At 35.7% G+C, this 21,419-nt stretch overlaps 2 protein-coding genes across 2 annotated transcripts; one reads left to right on the plus strand and one right to left on the minus strand.

Moving 5' to 3' along the window:
* Positions 1 to 189: 189 nt before the first annotated feature.
* Positions 190 to 6,976, minus strand: Ras85D (ras-like protein 1). Its single transcript, XM_028320693.1, has 3 exons — positions 6,340 to 6,976; positions 1,290 to 4,343; positions 190 to 1,245 (listed from the first exon to the last, which is right to left on the minus strand). Exons 1-2 carry the CDS (start codon positions 6,733 to 6,735, stop codon positions 4,164 to 4,166), a joined length of 576 nt encoding a protein of 191 aa, XP_028176494.1. The 5' UTR covers positions 6,736 to 6,976; the 3' UTR covers positions 190 to 1,245; positions 1,290 to 4,163.
* A 1,579-nt stretch (positions 6,977 to 8,555) lies between these two features.
* LOC114364543 (Dolichyl-phosphate mannosyltransferase subunit 3) lies at positions 8,556 to 8,929 on the plus strand. Its single transcript, XM_028320734.1, has one exon. It carries the CDS (start codon positions 8,557 to 8,559, stop codon positions 8,833 to 8,835), a length of 279 nt encoding a protein of 92 aa, XP_028176535.1. The 5' UTR covers position 8,556; the 3' UTR covers positions 8,836 to 8,929.
* Positions 8,930 to 21,419: the final 12,490 nt, after the last annotated feature.

A 21,419-nucleotide genomic window follows, 5' to 3' on the forward strand; every position in this document is an offset into this window, starting at 1 on the left:
CTCTCGGACAGTTTATGCTGGTTAACTTATGTGTGACATCAGACAGAGGTGGGGATGAGAGTTGTGTAAGTAATAAATTAAAATAAATATTTGCGCACCTCTTGTTTCCAAAGTGTCTTATGGCTACATCGAGTCTGCGTCGATTAAAATAAAATATAGCAAAGCATTAACAACAAAAACACTCACGCGTTGATTCATCAATTTATTTATTTCAATTAGCACACATTCTTGTGCTATACTGTTACAGAATTAATCGAAAATACCTACTATTTCCAACAAAATTGTGCACTAGCATCAAAGTTGATTTTTATTACAATAAAATGTTTGTGATTTTCTCATTCGTCGCAGTATTTAAAATTGAAACTAAAAATAAATAATCCGATTAAAACATGAACAAATGTCAAATATTATGGCAAACAAAATATAGTTTTTGATGATGAATTGATTTCATGGCAGCTTTGTCGTTCATAAACTCTTAGAAAGCAATTAACTATACATGTTTTTCGTCTAATCAATTAATAATATTTATAAAGTAATTCCTTAAAACCTACAGAAACTATTGTTTAACCATGATTATTGTAAAAATTCGTTCAAAATATTCATTGTTTTACAGCAGACACAAATACATTGATGCAAATAAAAATCTATACAATCCATATGAATAAATGGCGCTCTTGATGACCCTCTAAAACTTAAGTTATAATTTATGTAAGTAAAAAAAACATTTCAATTCATAGGTACTTGATGGTTTTTGTTATAACAGTGAGCTGAAAAACTATTTTTATTGTTTATTTGTACATTTAACCACCCCATCATTTACTCGACATTAGAGAAGTGTATTAGATTCTTTCAATCTTTCGTACCTATAGCGTCATTTCACTATACCCAGAGTCGGAGTTAGAACGGGCTACATTTTCCCCTTTTTTAACACTACAGATCAATTAATATTTTAAGCTCTCTACAGACGGAAGTCAACACAATTTTTGAATAAATGTAGCTCTTCTTAACCATCGACATTCAGTGTGTAAAGTGCCTTATATTCGTAAAGCATCGTCATGCTCCGACTCCGTAGGTAAAACGAGACGACGCTATGAGAAGCAAGCAAATGCAATACCGGTATGACGTAGATGTGATCATATCCCATAGCAATCTAAATCGTAAATCCAGCTCACTGTACACGAATACTGCGATCATGTGTCTTCACATTGGTAACAATCGGCCGATCAACACGAGATATTAGTTTTGAAAGAAAGAAAGAAAGAAAGAAAAAATATTTATTTGGTACTTTATACTTTATTCCCCAATAAAATAGTAACTTAAGTCACATCGTGCCAAATTACAAAAGAATAAGTTTTCGGTTATGTAGTCGGGAAAGGAGTCACCAATGGGCAGACAGTTTTCATACATTTAATTTATGACAGAAAAAAATTGATGCTTAGCTATATGTACCAAGTTTCTGATAACAGACTAAAGAAAGGTCTATGTCTTACATGATTTAAATCATTTTTTCACTATTAACTTCATACAGACTAAAAGCGATGGAACGATACTTCATTTCAGAGTTTTACTTATTATACTATAACCCAGAGCAATTAGACCTTACTGCTAGTTTGTTAACATAAATACAGTAATAATCATAAGTTCAGTTGCATACAAAATGTCTTACAAAACAGTAGGAAGTACAATCAACAAGTTAGACTGTGGATCAGTGCGTCAACTGCGCAAACGCATCGAGAAACAATTTTATTTATTTATTTATTTATTTTGGCATTATCTATCTCTTTCACTCATGCAAATATTCCAAGATGAGTGAGAAAGATAGAATCAAATGTTATTAGTAAATACATTAGACGCCAATGTATCGATCGACTCACGCCATACGCAAAGGGCACAGTCTCACTAAATCGATTGCGTTTTCTTCAACTAATTAAAGTATTTAGTACCTATAAACAATCCTATTTGTCTGTGGATATGAATACTGTATATTAGATTATGAAATACACACCAACTTGACTCCAACATGCAGAAGTAAACTTGGCCAAGTAATGAGAACTGTGTGATCACTTCAGCAGTCTATGTTAAAACTAATAGCGGTAGAAATATTATGAAAAATTCCCTCTACATGTAAAATTAGCTACAGTAGAAAACATTTAACAATGATCTTAATATTTAATACACTATTATAACAAATAATTTGATATTTAAATTCTCATTGCTCAGATAGTAACACGCTCGTGTTTCATGATACAAAATTCAGACTGATTAATATAGTTTCGATATTTGAATTCAAATCGTACATATAAACTAGAGTTAAAATAAGCATGATGTAGCTCGCGTTATTATGTTTGTTGCTCTCAAAATGTTAATTGATTGTGATTCATCAACGTTGCAGCGCTAGGAACAAGGAGATAAGGCAAGGCCATAGGTCGAGGCGAGTGGAGAAAACGACGCTCCTCTCACCAGACTTTAATCTTCAACAGTTCAACTAACAAATAGTCGACTCTAAACGAAAACTTACGTTGTGCAACGGAGCAGAACCGTCAGTTAACTTGACCTGGTGGAGTGGTTGGATTATAATCATTTATTTAAAATTAAACAATGTGATGTAATGCACTCATTATAAAGCGCTAACAACCAATTAAAATTGTACTTGAAATAGTTTAAACTGTATTTGTGCACAACCATTGTTCAATGACGGTCGATCAAACGGACTCAAGCGAATAAGTATCGGTAAAACATGATTTTGGCTATGTTTTAATAGACTTTGTTTCTAACTACCTATATTGGAGTAGTTTAGAGTGTAGCAAGCTTAATTCTAAAAACCTGAAAAAACTCCTCACCGTAACGACACTTGATCAATATTTATAAAAAGACTATGGCAAACTGGGCGCGTCCCACTGCAAGTGTACTATGATTTATAATAGCACCTTGAGAGTTACGAGATTGAGTTTTTATGCCTATAGGTGAACAACACTATCACTTTTTATAGATAAATTCAATGATTTTAGCCGGCCGCCGGCATGTGTCTTAACAGTAGCGGAGATATTTTCTATAGGACAATTTTTGTAGATATTTGCCCTCCGAGGTAAATTGCGGTACGTTGTACAGATTTTACAAGTATAACAAGTAATAAAAAAGTTATTCTGCTATTTAGAATTCATACGTCATAAGCTCAGAGATTCATCTGGTAACCACGAGGACTTGCCTCTAATCAAATTAGAGACGCGTTATTGAATACGAAACTACGAATTGACGCTTGGTTCCAGTAATTAGGCACTCCAGAAAAGTTTCACAATCGCATCAACAAAAATATACAACAAAACAAAATTAAATTATGGCCGAATACAAAGTGTACATTGGATTCCTATCTATAATTCAAAACACGTTTAAAGAATTAAGGTATAGTAAGAAGCTGCTCTTCAGATCTAGTTATAGGCAGTCAAAAACTCAATCTCGATTTGCATCACTCACGAGCCCGTACCGTGTCATCCCGCCAGCACTTCGCACATGAGATTATTGGCCGAAGTACCGATGTGGGACCGACATACATTAGCTGTATAATACATAAGATTAGGTATCGACGACCGTGGACATTTCCTATTGACTCGTCAATGATAATATGGCAACAATGTATGAGGTTTGGTGGATAGACATCGCTATATGGAGGAAACCACGTCTTCTTTCCCACTGGAAGACAGGATTGGGTCAGTATCACAGCAATAGCATTAAATCAATGCTTTGAATCGAATTCGTTTTGAGGACAAGCCAACCAAAATGTCACTAAAGTGGATAAGTGGATCTTTTCAAAATGGTAGGTAAATTATTTGATTTCTTGGACTAGAACCATGGGATTCATGGACATCAAAGTTATGTGGAAATAAAGACAATCTGCTTAGTTATTCTTGTCTTACAGGCAAGTACTCGGCCCACAAGAACAGTTTTTATTTTCGTTGTAAGCAATGAGTAAATGTGGGTAACACGAAAACGTTGTTAGGAGTATCTTTTGGAAGCGAGTAATAGTCGCGTAAAGTTTTGGCGCGAGCTGAAGCCCTTTGGCGACGCCGATCGGCGTAGGTTGCATGTTTTAGATTCGCTCGCTCGGCTCAGCCCGCTCGCTTCGTATCCAAGGTAATGCCCACGCTCGCCAATGTTAGACGCGTTATTTACAGGAGCGCGCACTTGTTGAACCGGCCGCGCGGCATCTTGTTCCCTCTGCGGTTGCGCTTGCCGCGGCTGTCTTTGTCTTTGCGGATCTCTCGGACGAGCGTGTAGAAGGCGTCGTCGACGCCCATGCGCGTCTTAGCCGACGTCTCCACGAAAGGCACGCCGTAACTCCGCGCCACCTGAAAACGATGAGTTATTGCTTTAGTTTTGTAAAAAAATTGTTGCGAGTTGAGGAGAGTGGCCTCCTAACTTGACTTTGCAGTAGGACTTAGTAGATTTTTGTAGACGTAGGGCATTGTCGAATCCAGCATATTATGCTCCTAAGAAACTCGTCATCTTTATTAACGTTAACGTCACATGCCTATTAAGGCTTCCTAAGCGCAAGGGTCGATCTTTTGGCGTGCTGTTACATAGACGACTTGACCTCGCAGCAGCTGGAACGCTATATTAGTATCTGTATCACAAGCAGCAGTTCCCGCGCTTAGTCCTTTTGGCCGGCATTGGCGCGTTTTGAATGATGTGAAAAGCTAGCTGGTATTTTAGTTTGATTATTCATGTAGATAGATAGTAAACAGTAACTAATATTTTTTATCACATTGATGCAATATTTGCCTTTCGCCTTCTGTTATAACCTATGTGATCAATAATTGCACGAAATGTCCTAAATGTGGAATTATTAGAAAAAATAACCAATATTACCGGGGGCCATTCAGCTACATAAATGCCCATGCTCCTTATTTGAAATCAGGAAATGTTGAGTGTAGAAATAGGTACTAAAACATTACTTATTACAACATATACTTGGGACTAATGGTATTTAAATAGTAAGATAAGAATTTTGGCCACTGAGGCAGCTAAATATTAACAAACATTAATTAGTTAAATTAAAGTCTCTCGTGGGCCATAATGGTGAGACTATCTATGGACAAATAAATAAATAAATTATATGTATAATTGTCACAAAACCAACTTACATAAAATAGAACATACATACGAACAACAAATTAATTGCATACTGTATCAAACTAACAGCATAAATTGAAATTTCTTCATGATATTTGCATGCAATATGTAATTGGCTGAGTAGGATAATGAGCTTTTCCTGTATTCCATCTGTACCTGTACCCTACTTAATGGCAAATAAAATGTTTGAGTTTGAGTTTACATAAAATTTAAAATACATCTCATATTCATAAAGACAATAAGTAGGTAATACTAAAAAAAAATTATACAATGTATGTAGGACTGCTACTGGTTCCCTAACACTATAATTTCTCTAGGTCACTGTAAAAATACAACTCGACTTGGCAGGGGCATTGCCGTACCCACCGATATCACATTTTAGATTTTTTACATAATTATGTACTCCAAAAAGACCAATTAACCATACCTACTAATGTAAATACAAATAGTGGAATTTAGGAATAATCTACTTCTTAACATAAAAAGAAGTTTTTAAAATTACACCTTTGAACATGTTACTTCTTAAAATTAAACTACCCTCTACAATATTTAATTATTATCATCATTCCAATGGTTTAAAAAATGATCGTTATTTATTTTTCTTTTGATACACAATCATACTTTGAGTCGTTAAGTAATAATCATTATTTGTAAACATGTAATTAGTGAAATAAATAAACAATAAAATCTTAACGTTATGTGCGTTGGGTTACTACTTCCTTGTACATGCTGAAAGCAAACAAATCAGTCCTTTCCTATCTCCCCTTTATATTGTTTGTTTTCCTGTCAAGCACCACATTTGTGTTTACATTTTACATATTTACCTCAAGTCTGCAACCAAGGTCAAAGGATAACTATTTTAAAGTGTGTAGGCGGAAATATTTGAGTATTAAGAACAAACAGTTATTAGGATAATTAATACATTTGAAGTTTGACTTAAATTAAAACTTTTTTTTTACTACCTACGAAATAAATAACACATTTTAAGACAATACTGTACTCCTGGCTTACATATTTAGGGCTTTTTAAATGCTTTATCTTTAGTAATACCTAGAAATTGTAAGCAACAAAATTCAGAAACAAGTTATTGACACGCATTATCTAAACTTAAGAATTAAAAACTCATGGTATTTTTTGATGTTTTGTTGGAAATTAACCACAAGCTTAGTACCTACCTACATACTATGTAATAGTGAATGTAAACAAAGTTACCTCGCGCGCCTGCGTCATGTCGACGGCCCAGGCCTGCAGGTCGCACTTGTTGCCGACCAGCACCATGGGTACCTCCTCGGCGTCCTTGACGCGCTTGATCTGCTCCCGGTACGAGCCGATGTCCTCGAAGCTCTTGGCGCTGTTGACCGCGAACACCAGCAGGAAGCCTTCCCCCGTGCGCATATACTGGTCCCGCATCGCCGAGTACTCCTCCTGCCCTGCCGTGTCCAAAATATCCAGCAGACACGTCTCACCGTCTATCACCACTTGTTTCCTATACGAATCCTCTATAGTAGGGTCGTACTCGTCCACAAAATGATTCTGTATGAGTTGTATAGTCAATGCCGATTTACCGACGCCTCCGGCGCCCACCACCACCAACTTATATTCGGTCATCTTACGAGATAGGCAAAATATTTTTCACACCAACGATGTCACTGCACCACGAAACGACGCCCCTGCGACGTGCCACACCTTTTGTATATTACTCACATCGGCATGGCTGTCGCGACCTATGTTATTGCACTGCCTGTACCCGTAAAACGGCTAATTAATGTATTATTAGAGACAAATGCAATAAATAACAATGAGGCGGTTCACTCACCCTTTTACGACACAAGGGTCAGTGTTGCCAATTTAGTCGAAATTGAATAATGCGTCATACCGGAAATACCAGAAAAAGGAGGAATATTTTATGTCGATAACGTTATTGTTATTTATTTTTGAAATAAATTATTTTTATGGATTTTTTTCCTAGATTTTTTGGGATCTATGTACCACTTTCTCTTGAGGGCACTACTATCAACACTGACTGATTTGTTCCCAGAGCCCCGATTACGGTAACTTTTAACGTCAACAATCCAGACACGCTTCTCGATTCTGCGATACGATTGGTCGTTCAACAGCGTACGTCAGCTGTTTTGACCAATCGTATCGCAGAATCAGAAACGCGTCTGGATTGTAGACGTTATAAAAGTTACCGTAATCGGGGCTCTGCTGAAAATAAAAGGACTATGCTGCCTATCAGATTTTTCAAAAGCTTAATGATAGAAGACCGAAGCTCAATAAAACCAGAGTAAATAGGTACAAATTAGTACCGAGCGCGGTTTCTAAGTGAGCGCGCCAATACAGTGCGACACAAAAGAGTAGAAATTAAATGAGGGCACCACTGTCGTTCACATCGTTCACATAGCAACGTCCCTGATAGCGCAACTATAGATGACCCACGCTGAACTTGTATAAGTTTGAGTGTCAAGTGAAAAGCAAGTCCACCAAGAACAATGGGTAAGTAAAACATAGTTTATATTTGGGATAACAGATGGCGCTGTGCTCCTTTAGCTCGCGCTAACATTTGTTTTTTTCCTGGCTTTATATACCCCCTGGAAATGTATGCCCACCCAGGTTCAGCTAGGTTCAGCTAGGTTCATCACATAGCTTAGCTTTGAATCTCAATAAACAATGCTATTGCCTGTAAAATAGCTTTCATTTTCCCATGCACACCTCGCTATCGTAGGTTGTACAGAACTGTCCCGCCAAACTCAATGACAGGGGGGCGCTACCATCGTTCAACTATATGGTTTCCAACATGGCAAAAATCTGAACCAGCGATCCGGTATTGACGGTGGCGCCCCACTGTCAATGTCATCGACAGGACAGTCCAGTATTTTGGAACTATAGATTGGTCCAGAGCCCCGATTACGGTAACTTGTAACGTCAACAATCCAGACACGCTTCTCGATTCTGCGATACGATTGGTCGACCAATCGTATCGCAGAATCGAGAAGCGTGTCTGGATTGTTGACGTTAAAAGTTACCGTAATCGGGGCTCAGTCTAGTTATAAAAACCGATATTACCGCCACGACCTATGGCCACGACACGCCACAACCGGTTTTAGTCTTCATCTGTCATCAACAGCTGTGCGTCACAGCTGTCAAAAATGTCACGTCAACAGTTTTGCGAAGAAAACTGTGTTTTGTGAACTTTGTTTTGAATTAAATTAAGTATTTACAGACGAATTTCATGTGTCTGGCACACGAATTGTAATACTTAGAGAGACATAGAAACGTGTGCGTTGGAAAAAGTGTCTCTAAACTTCGAAGGCAAGGTAAACCCACTAAAAATCGGCTTGCATAATTAGCCGCTTGCGTTTTGATGTAGTTTTTGCTCGTTAATTGTTTATATTAACTAATATAGTTTATGTTTTGCTCCACAGAATTATGACGAAGTTATTGGAATGGATTTCTGTGATATCAGCGGTGTTCGCCGTCTGGTATTCCCTCATCGGAGGTTATGTCAAACATCCCCTCATTGAGAACAATATGAACTTGGTTCTGGTATCGCCGGTGATCTTCGTGATATTATTCGGGCTGTACGCGGCGTCTGTCGTTTTATACCGGGTGTTTACTTTCAACAACTGTGAGGACGCGGCAAAAGAGCTCCAACTCGAAATTGCAGAAGCAAGAAAGGATTTACTTGACAAAGGACTTAAATGGTGATTCTGTTAAATTACTTAGCTATTATATTTAAGATAAACTGCTGTAGTTGTTACTACGGAATGATGTAAATTTTGAATAAATATAATTTAATTTACCTTAACAATTTTATATTTAATTTACCTAAACCATTTGTAGATATTATTAATACATTCCTTCTGTGTTATTATGTTATATGACTTGGGGTTAATAATCAAAGGAGTAAAACAACAAAGGTGTATGTGATTAAGTTTATTTTAAGCTAATTTAAAAGTACATAATTTATAATTATGCATAGTAACAATAATATATTTACAGTTACAATGGGCTTCCTGGTAAAATAATTAAGTAAAGGGTTTTTTTGGACATAGCAAAATACAATAAAATAATTTTATGTAATAGTTTAAAGTGAAACTCACTATTATACACTTATTTTGATTCTTTTTTTAGCATGAACAGAAGTTTTCCACAATTGGTCCAATTCCAAAGGCTCATTCATATTCAAAATTCTTTTGAATCAAATAAGTATGTAAACCTGTGTCAAGAAGGTACAAGTAATATTTGTTTAGTAAGTTTTGCCAATTTTGTTTCAAGTGAATAGGCATTTAAATACATATGGCATCTTATACCTAAATATTAAAGCTGTTTATCTTAATAATTATCATGCAAATTGCAAAATATATAACAACCAGCAAAATATCACATACATTTATTATTTTCTTAAGTTTTAATTATTGCACAAACAAGAGAATTTTCATAATTTGTCACAAGAAAGTTCATTAGTTTTATAAAAACCAGTTGAAAAAATCTGAGAGATTCATGGAAGTGAGATGTGTTTCAAATATTAAAAGTATTGCAAGTCTTTTACAGCATAGAAAGACAAAATATTTATTAGGAGTAAAAATTATAAATTGAAGTACTAAGACCTGTTTTACTTAAATATTAAATTACAATATTATTACCTTCAATATACATTTACAAACTACCTAATTAACTTCTGTGAAGTATTTGGATTTATGTGAGACATGCAGACAACTTAGAGTTAGTAAACTCAGTCCAGCCATGTCAGCTAGTTCATGGATCTTTTATAGAAATCTTTAAAATTTATTTCCCTTTCACGAGTTTGTCTTATAAAGATCCTAGTTGCATTCATATGATTGCGGTATTTTATTTACTCGTAACGCGCGTGTGGCGTATTGGTTAAACAACGCCTAGTAAAATATTGCCAGCATTATCCATCATACTCATTAATTGCTCGACATCATAATATTTCGAGATTTATCACCATCATTAGAAATAACCTACTTGACATTATTATTTAATTAAATATCATAAACTATCTACATATGGATAAAAGAAACAAAATTCAAGAAATTAGTGTTTAGAATTAGTGCAGATAAATTTTTGAGGAATTATAATTTGAGCTAGACTTAATCATAGTGTTCATTTAGTTTTATTTGCCGTAGCTTTTATTACGATAGGCACAATAGACAGACGAAGTTTTAAAATCGTCCTAATATTAGTATTTAATTAGAAATCAAAGTCTATATCTATTTAAAGTATGTAGATTCAGGTGGTTTTCAGTAGGTCCTCTTGCACTTTAATTGCTTAGTTACCATCTTTTCCATTTATTAATTAAGTACCTAGTAAGTATGTACTAATTAAAGATTCTTAAATCTTTATTAAAAAAAACTTATCGACTTCAATTTGTTGATTTTATACATGCTCAGTTTTGATTCGTGAGATGTTAAGCAACTAAGCAAGTGGGCCAAAGTTAGACTAATTGAAGATAAAAGGTGTGCAATTGGACGCTTTGAGTGACTACGAGTATTTAGTAAATAATAATCAAAGACTGGACGCTATTATTCAATATTCCTAAGGATTTTACCTAGCCTACTCACTTCTCTAGGGCGTCCTAGCTATCTGTAATTTGTAGGTACCTCCTAGCAAATGGAGGGGACTTATTTCATAGGTATATCTGACATAATAGCACTCCAACTCCTATGCAGTGGTACTGTCTGTCCTGTAGCTATCAACTACGGACACCTACTTCCTCTAAATACGTGTTCCCTTTGACGACCGCTCGGGTTCCACCTTAACGTACCCTAAGGACCCCCCTAATCTTAATTTAAATCTCTTTATTTTACTACCTACACGTATAATCTATCTAATTCTAAGACTGCAAATAATGCGTGAATGAAATCAATTTAATCAATTCCACAGAAATAAAACAAAATAAACCGCAACGAGCTCTATACAGACCACTGAAGTGATTTTTAGGGCTATTTAATTAAAAAACATATAAATACAGTAATTAGTATAGACCGCATCCCAACTCTGTGGATCAAGCATGTGATATGGGGCATCTAATTTTAAGCCTTTGAAGGCCGGTATGTCACACAACGATATTCGCAAAAAATCTATTGTTTGTGACTCGCGATCCGATTAATTATGTTAAAAAATTGGGGATTTACCTTTTATTCTTAAAAACAAATGATAATTTAACTCAATGCACCTTTAGGTATTTTATATCTATGAACATTGTAAGCGTGACCTGTAGGGGTTGAAGGCGTAAATATTAATATTTTCGAGCACGTAATAGGCGACTCTATATTACTGTATCGGGTGATCGTGTACACGCGACGTAACGTGTGGAAAATTATTTAATAAGTATATTTTTTCGTAAAATTCCACACAAACGGTATAATTAGCGCAGTTAGATGAATAATAATATAGGTTGCAAGCTTTTATAGAGTCCGTAGCAATTTTTTCATCAAAATCAAATATACTTAGACCTTTCTTTTTCTTATTGGGTCCTATTTTCAAACGCAGTTAATCTTTGAATACTGGCATTTTACACGTTTTCTATGCCAAAACTGTTATTTTATTATTACATACTATTCTACGAAAGAGGAGAAAAACAGCCCAAATTAATGAAATGATTAGAAGTAATACCATAAAGTTACATAACATTTTTACCTAAAACGTAATCTACAAAGTTACTATATTTTATTATCGTCTGAAGTCGACTGGAGACTTCTATAACTATATAATATGTAGGTACATTTGCTTTACCTAAATATAAAATATGAAGGTCTAGGGTACAGGGACTACGTCCTCACAGCACAGGTCCTCGTGACACGATGAGAGTAATGCACTAGAAGGTAATTACACTAAATAGCCGATGATATGATATACTTAAAGCTACAATTCCGAAAGTGTTCTAGCTACGTGAATATTTATAGAAGTGTGAATATATTAATATGAGAATGACTATTTTAAGATTTGGTGACTTTATTTTGTGACAGTTTAGCTCAAACTAAATTTCGACATCTTATAACGGGATAGTGTTCTAGGGAATTTATGTAGAGAGACTGAAAAATGTAGGTAAGAATGTCTTTGAGATATTTTAGGACTGCATTTGTGGATCAAGACATTTTTATTGTCGGTAAACTCAATTTTTACAATAACCGTGATGAGAACAGCAGCACATAGACTACACTACGACACGAACGAAGTTGGACTCTAAACACACAAAGACAAAATTAATCCATCAAATCAAACGATTGCTACTTGTTACATAAAATTGGTCCAAACATGTATTTTGCTTAGGCGACTTGTATGACTATACGTAGCATCTTCACAGACAAATTATGGCACTGAATTGTTATTTACTAAATTGAGTAAGTTATGTACCTATAGAGGTAATTATGTATTTGGATGCAGAAAAGGAGATTTCCTATTTAAATGAAATATATTTGTCACAACTGTTCATTGGATCGTGCTACCCAATCTGTAAAAGGTAATCGACGCTAACAGACTAACATCAGCTTTGGTTTAAAGTGTAGCCTGAGAACCAAACGTCGAATGGAGTTAGCTCAATCATTTCCAATTAGTTAAACCTAATCTGTGGTCGGATTTCATACGAATCTAGCAACTGCTACAGCGAGGAGCGAGATGCCAGCTTTGAGCTTGACGGAGGGTCCTGTGTGGGGGGCTGAGGAGTTTCCAGCCAGGATGAGGGCTCGGAGACGCTGCCGCTCCCGGTACCGCGTGTCCTCCCCGGGAGGGTCCAGGCACTCGAACTCGCAGCATCGCTCGCCGACCCTGAAGTTCTTGCAGAACTGTAAAAGAATAGGTTAACTTATGTTATTAAAACACTAGTAATCAACACTACTACCAGCATTATAAATAGACGGTTTACATTATCTTTTGCGGGATTCGAACCTACGGCCGCTTATTTCATAGTGAGGTACGTGAAATACAATAACTTCCAACAAGTAAATGTGCAGTAGAGTCGATAATTTAATATCTACGTATATTTGAGCAGTTCCTACTTGCTTGTAGCCATACAAAATCGTGCGTATACTATAATAATGTCATTTAAAGTTTGGGCAATGGCTAGAGTTCATCTGTAATTAAAACGTAACTGTAGTCAATGAATAACTGCAAAGTTATTTCCCTAAATAAGGTCGACATAACCCGCCCTATTTCTAGTGCGACGTATTTGCGTCATGTCCCGATTGCCTACTTGGCAGCGGGTGTATCATGGTAATTATCAAAAATACATATCTGGCTCTTTGGCAAACGTTCGCCCATCATTAGATGCACCAAACATGGCTGCGGTAGATACTAAATTGAACAAAAGTTTAGTAAAATACCTGCCTAAATTACATAGGTACACCTAAATGGTAGAGAGAGATGCTTAGAAACTATTCTTCAAATACAATAAAGATTGCTGGTGATTCATAAAATAAATATGATATTACGAGTAGTGCGAATACCTACTCGTTACATAAAAGAGAATAAGCTCCGAAAATGTAATAAAACAACCATAAATGCTCTACTCTTTTGGCTAATCAGGTATAAACCAATAACATAATAACCCAGTTCTGGAACAAGGTCAAGTCCTTGTCACGGTGAAATAACGAATGTCAGCCTTGGAAATCGCGAGCTTGGAAAGTTGGGTGAAATATGGCCGCTGCACAAAGTGAGACAAAACAAGCGAAGGGCCTGTGGACGAGGGCCGTAAAAAGAAGCTAGATTTGGTACATTTTTCTTGCCTGTTGTGTCGTTGGTGTAAATAAGTTTCAATTTGAACTAGCAATTTTTAAACACATCTATCTACACTAGGCTTTATGAGGTTATCGTAACGCTCACGAGGATGTTCAGTCCGTTACAACAACTATAATAACACCTTTACAGAACCATTCAAGTGCATCGATTCAGATGAATGCTCTCCATGATATTCACACAACAGTATGTCTAGGGCTCAAACAACACAACATATTCGCTATTGGTAGGTATAAGTATACGGAAGGCGACTTGATTGTTTTCTGATAACCTTTAACTATTAATTTAGGGGTTTAAACAAACCTCAAGAGTAGAGTCACCTCAGAAATGCTAACTTTCAAAATTCTCACGTATAAGAAACCACCTCCATAATAGAAAGAATGAAACATAATTACAAATGACATCACACTGATATAAAAAGGTATGTTGTTTTGCTACCGTAGATTAGAAAGAAAAATAAAAGTGTACCAAGCAGTGCTACCTTCTCTTGCGCATTGTGCATTGCAATGGGACCCCACTCAGCATATGCCGTGACCCACGGTGAAGAGGGTCACGACACTAGTTTTCATGACTGGATAATACTTACATACGGCGGGTCGCAGTAGATGGCTTTACACCACATCGGCTCAGAGTGGTAGCACACGCACAGGGAACATACTCCGGGCCCGGGCACATACAGCAGGCCGTGGGGCACGGACTTGCCTTCCCAGTCGATGCATTCTTCCTCCACGCAAGCTGTGGGTCAGAAACAATCAAACTTTAGATGATAGGGGTCAAGCGTTAAAGCGTGAACTGTATGTAAACGTAACGTAAAGCAGGTAGTTGACTCGACCAGTCAGTTGATGTATCTTTTGTGAGCTTTCCTGACTGAAATTTTCCATAGATATTGTTCAACTACCCAATTCTCGATGAAAACAATACAGTCATTGTTAATTTATTTTCACAAAAAATCTCTTTACATCTTCATTTCACAGCTCTAATTTATTTTTAAAATGCCAAAAATATTTCAAAACCGCTAAAATTTTCATTCTATATTTCTATTGTAATCATATAACGTCTGACGTAAAAGCGGTCTAAAAATATCGACCGGGACATTTTTATTTTATACAATGCTCTCGAGTTTTTATAGGCAATAAAACCAGGTAAATGTACTTTTGAAATAACTGCCAAAGTTTTTAATATTATTCATTAAAACGAAATTCTTACTTTGAAAACGACATTCTTACTTTAGGATTTTTACAGAAAACAATCGATTCTAAGATCATGCTATGTACTGCCAATTGCATTAAAAGTATTGTTTTAAGTAGTACCTACACTACATGCTTTGATTTTATTTACCAAGAAAATAATAAACCCTGTAACTGAAAATCCATCTTGTTTATTTATTTCGTTCAAGTAGTCCGCGCTGTATTTTTCCCATATTTACCAACTGTTCTCACGACTCAGTTTATTATCTATCTCTTTTTAGTATCAAAATAAACACAATGTGAAAGGAAAGTGGTGTTTTTCTCCCTCATTAGCATATGCCTTGCCTTCTTAGCATGATGAGGCTGCCGTTACCCGAACTTGACGAGTCATAGTTGTAATTACTTGCACGAGTACAATGCGTGCTTAACGATAGTTTTTTGTTTCAAGTTATTTTTTATTTACAACAAACAGATTTTTTTTTCAAAACAAAGGCAAACTGAACTCTAAAAAAAATAAAAATATAAACTTATTTTACTCTGTTTTAAACCAGAAAGGTAAAGTTAATCTCTAATAAATTCTATCACAGTGTTTGTATTTGTGACAAAAGTCCTATGAAACGGCTTGACCGATTCTAATGAAATTTTGTGTATACCTAGTAGTAGTAGTTTATTTAGTAGCTCTGGGAATAGGACGAAAACTATTTTTCATACCAATAAGTGATAAGGGTTTTTCATGCGTACCTACACAACTAGTACTCTACATACATATTTAAAATCGTTATAGTAAGCATGACGCAATAAAGCTATTGACTATATTGTGTAGGTTGGTAAGAGGTAAGGTACCTAAATAGCTTTCAGAAAAATATAGGGTAGTATTAAATGTACACTTCGATGCCACTTTTACATAAGAAGTTTTTTCCTCTGGAGAAAACAATATTCTTTGTCTTAGTTTGGTATTATGAATAACTAAAATCTTCCAACCTTTAAAATGCGGGTAGGCGGCTCTGGTTTTAGGAAGTTCGCAAACTTGATGTTAGGTATTGTATCATTAATCAGTGGTAAACTTCTAAAAGAAGTCATGAATTTATAATCGTTCAGATTTCATTGCGAGTAGAGTGTGATATGCAACAAAAGGACAAAAAAGGTAAGGTAAGGTAAACATCTCTCTTTCTTTAGGTAGGTATCGAAGAAAATTGAGGCTGAAAAATTATACTTAGCCCAATTCCTGGAACAAACGTGAAGTTAACCAATATCAAATACAATGTTCATGGCAGAAGTTTTTCTCGTTTATTTTACTATTTACCATATTTTTTAAAGATACTCGGCAAATATGAAAATAAACTCGGGCGAGAGTAAAATTCGCGTCACGCTTTGTATGGCTATGGCGGCTGCCAAAAGCACTACACGGGCGTTTTTCGTTATTTATTCTGTAATATCACGTTACTAAAGTAATTCATTCGTTCAGTTACGCACGAGCAGAACGTTGGGACGAAGAATACTCAATGACAAGACTAAAAAGAAAATGTTATGTTTTTGACGTCACTTTTTGTAGATTCGAGTAACGAGTGAGTGTATAAAATGATTGTAGACATTCTGGTTCTACAGATGTCTAGATATTTGCACAAATCATTCAACAACCGAGTTCGCGAAACAAATTATGCGTAGTTATTCCGGTGCCAAGTCGGCGATAATTTCGTTATATTTAAGTGCTTGTTTTATGAATTTAAAGATGTTTTAGTGGGTATAATAAATAAAATTTGAAATGATAACAATTTGAAAGGGTTAAGTTGCCAATATTCGAATATTTTGGTTCTACCCTGCGTCTTAATTTTAAGTGTCTTTCGAAGAAATTGATTTTATGAATTTCTTAATTTTTACGTAGGATGAAACAACACAATCCGAAAAGAATTTATTTTAGGGTACTTCTCATCGCCACGGTTCTCATCGTCACCTTCGTGGCAAATTTTATTTTTAACTTATTTCAACTTTTTGTAAACAAAAATTGTAGCGCTTGATGTGAAGAGTGTATTCTCAGTAAATCAGTCAAATAGTGAGTCTCGTTTGGAAGCTTTAACGTTTTGAATTTTTTGATGCCACGAAAGTGATTCTGTACTTCACAGCAATAATTTTTTCAAACTTTACTACTGTAAATGACTCTTAAGTATTTATAAAACATATGTTTTGTCTTATTTTCATAGATAAATGGCAATAACATAATATAAATAGGTAGGTACTTAAATACAAGATAAAATTTTACCGATAACGTCACCTACTAAGTTACAAGATTCTACGCAATTGGTTTTAAGGGTGATACTGGTGGCATTCTGAAATGCTAAAGAAGCAAAAAAAGGATTATCAGTACCTCAATTAAAAAGAACTCTTAACTTATCAGTCCCTCAACAAAAAATATGTTTATTTATTGAGGCCAGATGGCCTCGTATTTTTGTTGTACAACTTTTAACTCAAACTTCAGATTAAATTTATCTTACAAACAGATACACAGTCAGTCACATATACATACAGTCATACAGACAAAAAAATACGAGGAACTTATTTTTTTATTGATGTACTGAACTCTACTTAACACGTATAATTTATTCGTTATTAAAATATTGTAAAAACTTAAACACCAGTCATTATATTTTAAAATAAACCAAAGCAAGAAATCACTTTCGTGGCCTAAAATCACCTTCGTGTATAAAACACCACGAAGGTGATGCCACGAAGGTGACGAAAATTTTAGTTTTTTATTCATTATGCCTAAATTTGAGTTTAACGGTTCAAGTCGAATACCACACAAATAAGTCTAACATGTTAAGTTTTCAATGGCCTAAGTTTCAATTAAATTGTTTAAATTTTAGAGGTAGAAAATATTGATCAAGCAAGCGACGGAATGTCTATGGATAATCACAAAAAGTTACGTATTTTTTTCGCGGAGCGACGATCGACTTATCTCACCTCCGCAATGGCAGGAGCGCGACTGACGTTAACCGAATAGAACACAGTGTTTGGTTGATGGTGTTCGGTTTAACGGCAATCTTGTATGATTACTCAAAATTTTAGGTACCTAAAATCGTGTGACCAACGTATTTTCCTTCCTCAATTCGAAATAATTATAAGAAGATATTTTTTTTACTATTGTGTGGAAAGTATATTTAATTACGATGATTTTAGTATATGCTACACACAAATTGAATGAAAATTGTGAATGCAGTAACCAAATGTTTCATTGCAACCGAAGGTGTGACACGATGAGAACGCGAAAAATGACCCCGTTTTGTATCGTTTCATGTGATGTTTTCGTATTATTTTTGCTTCTATTACGGTAAAATTTATTTTGTATGTAGCTAAATAGATATGTTATCACCTGATTTCAAAGTTATTGTTCTAACTTATACCGTTTATGAACTATTATTGTGTGACCATCAAATTTGAGTGTAAATGAGAAGTACCCTTTAATATTGGTCAAAAGCTGCATTCCGTATCTAGCTGTTCAGGGGATGAGAACTGTTAATTCATTTAAAGTGTTGCATTCACGAGGCTCCGTAACAAAGTATGTAGTTGGTCGCTGACGTTGACATCTGAGAGCCGAGTAAGGGTAACTACACAACAAATGAGAAACGTACGGTTAACGGTTACGTAATTAAAATTAAAATTAACCATGAACCATAGTGGTTAATAGTGATAAACTCAAATAAGGAAAGACGAGACTATTCCCACCGCTGCAACTCCTGTGTAGCCAGGATCTACAGCTTGACCGCCAATAAAAACCCAACCAGTGAAGGTCAAGTTTGTCCCGGGGGAAAGTTAAACTGTCATTGAACCCGCAACGAAATTAATCAGAAGAACATAGGAGGAATTCGAAGTAGGTTCGACTTCCCTCCGTTGAAAAGCGGATAACAGGTGACAAACAAAAGGTAGTAACCTTTATGAAAAGATATGCATGACGGACAATAAACTCAATAAGGAAGCTGCAGAAGTAAACCGTGGAACTTTAAACGGTCGCATGAGCCCGCGGTAACATTGATTTCTATTGCGTCTCGAACTCTCAATTCGCGGTTACATGAAGGGGAACGTAAGTTCACTAGAACCACCTACCCAGATTTATTACCGTAAGCTATGCCATTAGTGTGAACGCAGCCTTACTCCAGCGAGCAATAAACTACATTGTTCAGATCCCGCCGTAGCGTAATCTACAGCTTTAATTTAAACTCCTTAATGCTGAAAAATATCCCGTTGCGAATCCAGCACAATAAAAACACATTTTATGATCATATTATTATGCTGAAATGAAGGTACGATCAGTATCCTACAGTTTAGTGCTGAAAAACATTAACTTATTTACATTATTATACCTACTTCATTATGCAACAGGATTATCGCGATCGCGACTTTGTTTAAACAGATTCTTACACTCGATCTTTATAAAAACAGCTTTACTAAAATTATTACAAATAAACATTTTCATTCATTCAAGTTACAGTTAAATAAAGTTTTTGGACCAAGCGCTCCACGCTACGTCTGAAAAGGATGACAGCGGGTAATAAAAGGTCGAAGGGATTAGATGACTGTTCTTTTCTGGATCAAAATTAATTATCTCAAATCAAATTTATATTTTTACGAGTAGTTGTTACGTCACAAAAGTTTAAAGAAAATAAACGATGGTTTCGTAGCACGTAGCGCCGTAGTGGGTCATGATGTGGGCGCGTGCTACGAAAAAATGTCGTAGTTGACGCTCGTAGTCCGTAGCGTAAATAAGTCCTAACTGTAGCGTAAACGAGAGTCCTTGGTTTTGAATCATACACAATGGATACCACAGAAACTAGGTTATGTAGGTAATTGGCACCGAAATAATATGTCTATTCCACTTTGATCACCTGGCTTTGATGACCCAGGTGATCAATGTCCACTTCCAGCGACAATTTAGTGTCTATTGATCACCCACGGAAATGATGCCCTGGGTGATCAAAGTGGACTCCAGTTAAATTATTATTTTAGTGTCCCTTGATCACCTACATACAAATCACATCTCCTCTTATACTTAATGTACGGACAAACATTGTTTAGGTAAGTAACGCTTTAAAATATTTCATGCTGTAAAAAAAACTGTCTGTATTAAGAAAATGTTTGTATTTACAACAATTGGACATGACGTGTCTATTCAGAGGAGGTGTGATTTGTATGTAGGTGATCAAATGATACTAAAATAATAATTTAACTGGAGTCCACTTTGATCACCCAGGGCATCATATCCGTGGGTGATCAGTGGACACTAAATTGTCGCTGGAAGTGGACTTTGATCACCTGGGTCATCAAAGCCAGGTGATCAAAGTAGAAGAGACCAAAATAATAGTGGCAATACTAAATAGCTACATAGTTTCTTTGAATTACTCTGGCAATGAAAATTAAGTAAGGGGGAAATTATGCCATTATCTAGGCATGAGTTAACCATGGTCATGGGTTCTGGACAGGTGTGAAGCGTTATGACGAGCAATGAATAGCATATTTAATTATTTAATGAAAGCGCAGAACCGTGCAAATGGAAGCAAGGCCACTCGTGGCGTGCTTTCAACGAAGGATTTGCGGTGTGATTTGGAACAATAGTAGTTTTGTACCATGTACAATTGTACATCATGCTATAATAAAATATGTAGTCCCATAAACATTTTTTCACGCTACTAAATAGATACATCACTATTTGTTTTCATCTGTGGCGTGGAACGTAAGGATAACCCTTACGGAGGAAACCTTGGTAGGTCCTGTGGTAGATAGCAGTAAGACCACGGTTAATAGGAAAATAATAAGTCGGGATGAATTACTGTCATCTTTTTAACTAAATACCTGCTTTGTTTATACGAAAAAGAAGACCTTACGGTGACGATAGAGGTTTTTTGTTTGCGACTAAATCCTAAAGTGTACTTTAGTGGTTCAAGGGAAGTTATTACCAAGGTTATGATAATAATATTATAACTGGTAGGCGTATAAAACACAATTTATCACTTACTTAGAAGCAAATATTTAATAGCAAATGTGACAAGAAGACGGTGTTAAAACTAAAAGCGGAGCTTTTCTAGAAAATGCCCAGGCAGACAATAGAACGTTTACAGAAGCTGACTTCTCTTGACTTGAAACTAAGAACGTTTAAAGGTTTTGACAAAAGCTTTTCCGCACCTGAACGATCTTGTAATTTAAAGCTCTTCAAAATCGATGTAGCGACCTAATGGATTCGTGAATAATGAGCGCTAGGCTGTGCGGTAATAACGGAATAACGGTATAACGGTATAACCCATCTTCCGAACATACGAGGAATGCCTAGTCATTTGCAATGCAAATCCAGGGCCCAGGCAT

Source organism: Ostrinia furnacalis, unplaced genomic scaffold, assembly GCF_004193835.3.
Source record: "Ostrinia furnacalis isolate ACB-3 unplaced genomic scaffold, ASM419383v2 OfSCF7447, whole genome shotgun sequence".
Taxonomy (NCBI): domain Eukaryota; kingdom Metazoa; phylum Arthropoda; class Insecta; order Lepidoptera; family Crambidae; genus Ostrinia; species Ostrinia furnacalis.